This window comes from Galeopterus variegatus, unplaced genomic scaffold (genome assembly GCF_000696425.1).
Source record: "Galeopterus variegatus unplaced genomic scaffold, G_variegatus-3.0.2 Scaffold1912, whole genome shotgun sequence".
NCBI lineage: Eukaryota > Metazoa > Chordata > Mammalia > Dermoptera > Cynocephalidae > Galeopterus > Galeopterus variegatus.
The window spans coordinates 153,630-162,835 of record NW_007728023.1 but is presented as its reverse complement, the minus strand read 5'-3'; the positions used below and the strand labels follow the sequence as shown (position 1 = coordinate 162,835).

The 9,206-nt window shown below is 43.7% G+C and overlaps 1 protein-coding gene across 1 annotated transcript; it reads right to left on the bottom strand.

Moving 5' to 3' along the window:
- Window positions 1-2,069: 2,069 nt before the first annotated feature.
- On the bottom strand, window positions 2,070-7,615 carry RPSA (ribosomal protein SA). Its single transcript, XM_008579559.1, has 7 exons — window positions 7,540-7,615; window positions 6,443-6,608; window positions 5,423-5,541; window positions 3,607-3,852; window positions 2,718-2,846; window positions 2,399-2,564; window positions 2,070-2,282 (listed from the first exon to the last, which is right to left on the bottom strand). Exons 2-7 carry the CDS (start codon window positions 6,573-6,575, stop codon window positions 2,188-2,190), a joined length of 888 nt encoding a protein of 295 aa, XP_008577781.1. The 5' UTR covers window positions 6,576-6,608; window positions 7,540-7,615; the 3' UTR covers window positions 2,070-2,187.
- Window positions 7,616-9,206: the final 1,591 nt, after the last annotated feature.

Sequence of the window (9,206 nt, the reverse complement as noted above, 5' to 3'; positions counted from 1 at the left end):
AGGGGCTGGAAGCTGTGATGGGAACAAAACCTTAAGGCATATATTCACAGTGAACTGAGTTTGGGCTGAACAAGGGAATTGAGTGAGTTCATATTTCCATGAAAGCTGGCTCCTGGTTGCAAGGAGTTAGAGAGGTGCTGAAGAAGGGAGGTGGTTCACTTGGGTCAAATCAAGTACAAGTACAGTGCCAGGGAGTGAGGAAGGGAAAGAGGGCTCCTCCCTCCCTTGGCAATGGCCTCATGCTAGGGACTGGCCCACACAGTCCCTGGGAAGATTCAAGGCACTAACAACGGGGGGCAGAGTTGCCAGTGGAAGGCTGCTGGGTGATCATCCAGGGGCATATTGTCACCTAGATTCAGCAGCATCTATGTGCTAGCTGTTCCATATCTGGTGGTACCACCAGGCAAGAGAAAATTAGGTTTGGATTGGCTAGTGTTAAGACAGCTATTCCAGACCGACAGCTTGAGAGCACTGGCTCTGTAGCCATGGGGCAGCTGCTGGGTCCTACGAGTGGGGTGATACCAGACCTGGGCCAGCTTGTCCTGGACTGGGCCAGAATGCTAGCATATGGTGACACCCGGAAAGGATCTAATTCTCAGGAAGAGAAGGCCATCAGATGGGTGAGGGCCAGGGGAAGCTAAATTCAGCTGAATAAGCAAATCTGTGGGAAATCCCAAGTCTAGGATCTCCTGGCTTCCACATCACTGAAGATGAACAAACCCTGCCACGAGAGGACATCTCTTGTCCCTAACCTTAGATTCCAGAAAAAAAGAGGCTGTTTGTTCAACTACTATGGGAATTCCAGCAGGCAAGAACCAGAGCAAGGGGCAAGAGGAAAACAGCAAGGTTTGTAGGTTAGAGATACTGGGCATTAGGACTCAGAACTAAAGTGTAGGTTAGGTGGTCCTGGGGGAGACTGGCAGTTGCTAGATGGGAGTCACATCTATGATGACAGTGCCAGGAAATGCCAGGTTTTTCCTACCCCTTGGTGCCTATTAGTGTCCTCCACCCAGAATTTGGTAACAAATGAGCTTCAGATCCCTCACCCAGTCCTTACAGCCCCAGGTTCACCCTTTCCAATGCCCCTCAGCCTCCCCTGCCACCCACCTTCTGGTCCTTCCCCTGCATGTCTCTACTTCCCAATGTACGGATTCCAGCAATCTCTACCAGTGCTGCTGACCACTTATAGTCCCAAGATATCAGGAGGTTCACAGAGTGCCATTCATATTGGAGACTCAGCAATGTGGGGCAGTGGTAGATTTGCCCAAAGTTGCCAGGTGGACTTACCATGAACATAATCTTGAGCTATGGGGTCCCCTCACTGCCTCAGCACCGTTAGAACAGGCCCTGGGAATGTGGTCACATGGGCAATGTACCTTGTAAATTTTCCAAGGAGACAATGTATGGATCAATGTAAATCATTCAGGACCCTCAAAATCTGGATCCAATCTATGGAATTCCTCCATTCTCTTATTAATATAAGCATGTTATTCAAAGGGCAATAAGTATTATTGTGAAATCAGTTTAGGAGGGAGCCATGAGCATTTTTAATGAAAATGCATAGAAAACAGCAAATATGGAGAGCATTACAACAAAATACTGTACAAAAATTTTATACATACCTATAACCCTCTCCCAGAACCTGCAGGCAAACTTCAGAAATGAAAGGCAATCAATGTCTCTCAACACCGGGAGGGCCATGGCACCTCCAGGGATTCTAGGATTAGGAAAGACTACATCCGAGCTTTGCCCGAGGTGGGTCTGCAGATGTTGGAAGTCACTCATACACTGGCCACAAAACTGGCAAATAGTAGGGCTGTCACTGAAAACCAATTTACTCTAAAATCTGGGCTCTACGAAACTTACCAATGCAGATAGTAATAAACAGTCAAGATTATCAAGACCTTGGAAAACACTCCTTAGGTTAACATATGTGAACTATTTACATCTATTTTCAGAATAGATGTTTCTTACAGAGAAAGCAAGCTAAGGGAAAATTCCCAAGTGAAAAGCAATATACTTTATCTACAGTGGGCTTTAGAAATAAAACTGAGGTCAAGAGATGTAAAGCAATTCAAGGAATTTTAATCTGGAATAAAAATATGAAACAAACACAACTTTAGAAACTGATATTTATTTTCCATCAACCTTATTTCCATTTTGCTTAAGAGCTTGTGGAAGAACAGCTTAAGACCACTCAGTGGTTGTTCCTACCCATTCAGTGGCCTGAGCAGTGGGAGCTGCAGACCAGTCTTCAGTAGCAGGCTGAGCACTCCAGTCTTCTGTTAAAAAAAAAAAAAATACCAAAAAAAGCCATCAGCTCAGCTCAGTCCCCAACGTAGTGTTTCCTCACTCTACCATGTGTCAGATACATATTGCAGTCTACTTGTATACATACCAGTAGGGAACTGCTGAATAGGTACAGAGGGCACCTGTACACCTTCAGACCAGTCGGCAACTTCAGGTTGAGTAGCAGTAAACTCAGGAGCTGGAGCAGTCCATTCACCCTGAAATTCTTCCTTGGTCACAGCTTTTTCAGCAGCAGCCTGCTCTTCCTTTTCAATCTGGTTTAAAAAAAAATAAAAACAACTTAGAGACTGACAAATTTTGCTTCCAAGAAGCAGACCACAGCCTTTGTGGAGGAAGTTTTAAAAACTTAGAGACTGACAAATTTTGCTTCCAAGAAGCAGACCACAGCCTTTGTGGAGGAAGTTTACCTCTTCAGGATCTCTGTAGAAGTAGAGATCAGGCATGACCTCCCAGGGGTGTTCACGGGAGATGGTGCCACGCATACGCAGAACTTCTCGGGCCAGCATCCACCACATCAGACCCACTGAGTGAGCTCCCTGCAAGAGTGCCAGGTTATTAAAAAGTGACACTTGGTCAACCCCAAACAGCAAGGACCTCCCCATTCACTTCACTTTCCCCATCCTCTAGGTCCCTTGGTATCAAAAGTATAGACATGTCTCGATTAGTTTAAAAGTGCTTATAACAAGGAACATTATTCTATAATTCAGGGGTTCTCAACCTTGTTTGCATACTGGAATCACGGGGATTAAAAAAACCAACACAGTTGTCAGCATTCCACCCTATGCAACTGAGATCCCCAGGGGCAGTGCCTGCACATTGGCACTTAAAAAAAAAATATTCTGGTAATTCTTAAGTGCAACCAGTGTTTTGAGACCGGTTACAAATTAACCAATTTGAACCACAAGCAACCTACCTTTTTAGAATCTTATAGCAGGAGTCATCAAGATGGTCTGAAAACAGCAAGGAAAAGTAATGCCTAAGAGGCCTAAGTAGAGCATGAAATATGGACACAGGCAGAAAAAAAACCAAGCTATTTTTCAATTGCTTTCATTTCTCCTAAAAGCTGCTACACATTAACATAATTGTAGCAAGGATTACTATCAAACTCCACTCATTGGGCCAGAGACCCTTGTGGTGTTAGCGAAAAACTTGCCCCTCATGTAGCACACTACCTACACTTGTGAGTTCATCGGCCAGCCACTGGCCTCAACTCCAAGCTCTAACAATGTGCATAGGAACGTCTGCTTTTTTGTTCTCTAACATTCCTTCACAAACTCTACATCATAAAGTTGTTACCTTGTTGTTGCATGGGATGGCAATGTCCACATAGCGCAGAGGAGAATCTGTGTTACACAGAGCAATGGTAGGCAGGTTAACGTAAGAGGCCTCTGTAAGAGGTTGGTGGTCAGCCCTGGGGTCAGTAACCACCAGAAGACGTGGCTCCCGGAAGGCTGCCTGGATCTGATTAGTGAAGGTTCCAGGAGTGAAGCGGCCAGCAATAGGAGTGGCTCCAGTGGCAGCAGCAAATTTCAGCACAGCACGCTTTGAAGAATTAAATTAAGAGTTAGCAGTACTCCAAAGATGGTTCCGTAGGAATTCTCCATGTGCTAACACCCACTTCTATAATCACATGAAGCAACCTATCTAGTTGGACCCATCAAATATCTCTTCCTCAAAAACAAAAGCATTAAACACGTAAGGATTATTTCTTCTATGTCCTGGAGGTCAACTGAAAAGTACTTGCTATAGCCCAAAAACATTATAAACATGTGTTTAAAACATGCCCCCACCTCTAGGCCCTCTGCCCAGAATGCTTCCCACCCCCACTTCCTCCCTTTCGTGTCTGGCTCACTGGCTTCCTCGCTTCTGGAGGCTCCAGAATCACACTGCCTAGTTTTAAGTACCAAGTGACTTGGGCAAGTTACTCATGTGCCTCTAAGTTCCTCATAGGATTATGAGAAATAAATGAATTAATACACCTGACACAGAACACCACCTGGCACCCAGTAAGCACTTCTGGCCTCTAGTCAAATTTATTCACAGATATCCTATATAAAGCAGGCACACACCCAGCTTTCTTTACCTTCTCTTACTCTCCCCTCCTCCATATATTTCCTGAACCCTTTCAAAAAGGAAGACTTTTAATTGTTTTTCAGCTATATTCCAAACACTTAGCAACAATGCCTGGCTCAATCTAGATGCTCAGTAAATTTTTGCTGAACCAAGCATGAGAGTGGTCACTTATTCTACTGTCTTTCTTCTACCATGTACCTACTGCAGAGGTCCAGTCACAAGTCAGACTTTGGGGAATAATCCCCTGCAAAAACTCATGGAAATCCACCTTATTGTCAACATTGAAACAGAAAAGAACAGTCTTAGTACATAATTTTTAAATCTGTCAAAATCCAAGTCATGGGGTTAAGGCAACCCTTGTTTTAGAACTCTCATAAATCAATTTTTAAAATCCACTAGTTTCCTCAATAGAAAAACAAAGCAAAAACAACGAAAATCTATCAAAATAGAACCAGAGCAAAAAAAAATTAAGGTTTTACCTCACTAGTCGTTATTTTAAAAATGCCAACCAAAGTAGTTTCCATTCAAATAGGAAAAGATTCTTAAAAATAAAAATGTGCTTATAAGACTCAGATGAGACAAGGACTAGTACCCTACTCTAAGAAAACCTTTCTGAAAAATTTTTCAGTTGACATCAAAATTTTTTGGTCCCCGTATTTCATTATTTTAATATAAAAATTTTGACAACGGACAAATGTGACAAGCCACTTTCATAGGCCATTTCTAGATATTTAGTGACACAAGTAAACACAGAATGAAATAAAAATATAAAGTTCAGCATACTGTCAGATGCCAACTATGTATGTTGAAAATGTTAAATATTGACAATCCTATGGCTCAGTGCAATTTAAGGTTTCTGCTGCAAATATCTGGAGACATTTTGGCTCTCAAAAAAAAGGGAAGACCTTAAAAAATAACTATCTGAAAACTGAAAGGCTGGCTTTTATGGACAGGTTATTTTTATTTTCTTCTATTTTTCTATATATCCCAAAATGTGCACAAGCTTTATGTCTATAAAAACCAAGCACTACTCACAAACCTGGCCAGTATTCCTGGAGGATATGACACTGACATCGGCAGGGTTTTCAATGGCAACGATGGCACGAGCTGCCAGCAGAAGCTTCTCCCAGGTCCTCTTCAGATTTATGATGTAGATGCCTAGGTGAAAACAGAAGGACTTGTAACACTTGACCAGCTGTGCAAATGGACAGTCTTCTAAAAAGCTTAATGTATGTGGCAGCAAGTACTATCAAACTCCAGTCATGGAGGCAAGCTCTACTGGTGTTAGCGAAAATCCTGCCGTTAATGTAGCACACTTCCGACACTCAGAAGTTCACTGGCCAAGACTGGCCTCCACCCCGAGCTTTAATAGTGTGCAGCCTTCATTCAGTCTGCAATGTTATCTCTTCCTTTCTCTTCCCCTATATTAACCCTCTACCCAGTCCCCTGGGCTCCTACAAGTTCTTACCCAGTTCCTGGTCTCTATCATTTGCACTGATGCCAGAATCATTCTAAAACTCCTTTACAACATGCTATGCCAAGGCCTAAATTCCTCAGCAGCTTCAACTCTAAGCTCAAGAAGCGCCATACCCAACATAACGCCTTCCCCAAGCTTGTCACAACCTACCTTCCCTCCTCTTAATCATTCCAAGTCAAAATGTTCATTCCCACCTCTTCCCCTTCTTTTCTCTCAGAATTCAGCACCTACAAGTAGAAGGCACTGTGGGAGATAAGCTATTAGGAACTCAGCTAACGAGCTTCCTCATCTTTACATCTCACACCTCCTTCATGACCCAACCAGAATTCCATAACCTAGTAATTGCCATACCGTTCCACTGGAACACAGGAACCTTTCCTCCCAATGACAACAAAGACATTACTTAAACATGCTCTGAGGAGCATGTTTCCAATCTAGCGATCTGGTTTATTATTTAACAGAGAGCCCTCTGAGGCAGAAATATTATGTATAAAGAAATCACTTCACCCAGTACTACCAATCAGAATAACAGGGTTAAAATTTGTACTTTTAGAATAACAAAAAATTAAAGAAATGACTGACCATCACTTTTCCTTTTGTAGATGTACTGTTCCATTTGGAAGTCAAGGTTGGTGCCACCTAAGTGGGTTCCTGCTGCAAGGAATTTGAGGACATCCTCTTCCTTCATCTGCAGGACATCAAGGGCTCCGGACATTGTGAAAAGTTCCCTTTAAGTTACGACAGGAATCTGAAAACAGTTAACAATCTAGTTCTTTTCATTCCAGTTGCGTTAAGTGGGGTAGGCGTACATTCCAACTATTCGGAATTAAGCCAACTTCACATTTAAAAGCAAACAAGGACTACACCTTCTACAGTGTCAGGCACTGAGCTTACAGTGTAGAGAAGGAATAAAACATAACAGGACATTAACAGATAAGAGTGTATGTCCCACATTACAGAACTGCAGCAAATCTTGCTGAGGAAAGCGGTGTGGATGGCAGAATACCCAGGTAAAGCAACAAGACAAAAACACCTTTTGAAACTCAACACTTCCCAAAGCACACAGGAGTTAAGGAAAAATTATAGTAATAAAGCAAAGGTAACAACTAGATGGGGAAACAGCAGCCATCTTTGAGGATATGCAAACTGAGCAAAAGTAGGGAAGATGTGAAGAGGTTTCCGGTATTTCCAACCAAGTCGAAGGTGGGCGCTTTAGCATTACTTCGCCGTTCTGTCACAACTAGTTTTCCTCAAAACCCTGCCAACATCTGTAACAGCTCCTGCCCTGTCTGGCGCGAATGGGAAAACCCGAACAGCTCAAGTCGCTGGTGTAAATCGGCGCCCGGGCCTCCACTCACCGCCGAGTGTCGGGGTGCGAAAGGACGGCAAGGCGGCGCCTTACCCCGCTTGCTACACCTCCACCCACCCGCGCGGCGTGGCCCGAACCCCAGCCCCGTTCCTGCGCTGGAGCGCGACCTCCGCCCGCTCCCGGGGCATTGAGGGAACCGCGGGCCCGAGCCCGGCCACGTGCGGGCCGCCAGCCTGAGGCGGAGCGCGCCGAGCCGGAGACAGACCCGGCCTGAACAGCCTGCATCCCCAATCTCCGCACCCCTCCATTTGAGCCGGAAGCTCACTTTGGTGGCGTTAGGACGCGCCGCGGACCCCCAGAAGAGACTCACTCAGAACAACGCCGTGTGGAACCCTCTCTGGGCAGCGCGGAAAAGACAGGGGGCCGGAAATGACGTTATTATATACTCCATCGCTAACCAATGGCAAAGAAAGCCGAGCGGAAAGAAGGCGGAGCCGTAGAAGCGCGTTGCGGGGCGGGGCTTCTCCTTCCGGAAGGCGGGTTTGCGGCGCCGGCGCGGACTCCTATCGGAGTAGCTGTTGGGGGTGTTGGTCCGAAACCGGGAGGTTATGCCTTTGGGGCTTCTCAGTGCCACAGCGACTCCTCGCGCCCGCTGCTGCTGTGGTTCATGTAAGGAACGAGGGTGTGAATGTAGCTAGCCAGCCATTTACATCTGTGAACTTGAGCGGGTCCCTCAAATTTAAGCTGTAGTTTCTTTACCTGTAACGTAGGAAGGTTTGTTGAATACAACAAGCCTAAATGTTCGGTAAACAAAAGCTGGAGGATTTATTTACATATTTTGGAGGACAGTTTAATGCACGTAATTCAGATTTTAAATGATCACTTTTGGGATGTTTTACTAAAAAAAATTAAAAGGACAAAACCACAGATCGTAGGCGTGAGAATTTCTTTTTGATAGAAGAAAAAAATTGCAATATTTATCAATAGATTAATAAAAATTTATGTTGTCAAGTCCAATACTATACATCCATTTTTAAATAGTTAAAACATGTTCTATGGTACAAAAAGTAATTGCAAAATGAGAGTGATTATGAAAAAAAAATTTCATGAAGCCCTATGAATTAAAATATGACTGTGAAGAAATACCCAATAGCCAAATTTTTAATAATTATAAAAATAGTAGTTCTCAACCCTGTCTGCAGTTAGAATCACTTGGAGAGCATTTAAAGATATCATGCCCAACACCAAACCAAAAAAATCTAATCTTTAAAAGTAGCTCCCAGATAATTCTAATGTGCAGTCAGGCAAAGAACCACTGATGTAGGGAAACAGGGTGATGTTTTTTTGCCCGTCATTTTTCAGTATTTTAAAAATTTCTGTGAGGAACACAGGTTGTTTATAAGTTGATACAAAACTCCACTGCATTCTAATAGAGCTGACATAGAAGGAAAGGAGTATACTTAGTGGTGGTGGCTTTAAGCTTCCCTAGAAACTGCTGCAAATATCTGGAGACATTTTGGCTCTCAAAAAAAAAGGAAGACCTTAAAAAATAACTATCTGAAAACTGAAAGGCTGGCTTTTATGGACAGGTTTTTTCACTGCAGAACTTCTCTGGGAGGCCTTCTGGGACACCCCCAAACTATCTTAGCAGCTCCCTCCTCTATGCACCATGGAATCTCATAAACACCACCAGCACATTGTACAGTAGTTATGTTTAGGTGTTTTTCTCCACAATATCAGAAAATATTCCCCGTAAAATAAGTTTGTTCTTGAGAACTGATCTGCATGATGAAAATTCCTGGCAAGTAAGTCCAAAGAGGAAAAAGGTATTGTAATAGTTGTAAACCACGGTGAGGAGCCCTTGGCCTAAGAGGCAGTTGTCAAAGGACTGTAGCTCCCCAACCAAGTACCTACCCACCTCTCAGTCTCCTGGTCCTCTGCACAAGTTTCCTCACCATTTATTATCCATGCCAACTTTTGATAAAAATCTCAGACCCTACCTTTGCAAACTTTGGTTTTTGGGGTTTGTATTTAAAA

Coding starts and splice junctions, on each gene's coding strand:
- RPSA (XM_008579559.1), bottom strand. CDS start 6,575: ATGTCCGGAGCCCTTGATGTCCTGCAGATGAAGGAAGAGGATGTCCTC. Junction 2,565..2,717: donor TCTACAGAGATCCTGAAGAG/GTAAACTTCCTC, acceptor TTTTTAAACCAG/ATTGAAAAGGAAGAGCAGGC. Junction 2,283..2,398: donor TATTCAGCAGTTCCCTACTG/GTATGTATACAA, acceptor TTTTTTTAACAG/AAGACTGGAGTGCTCAGCCT.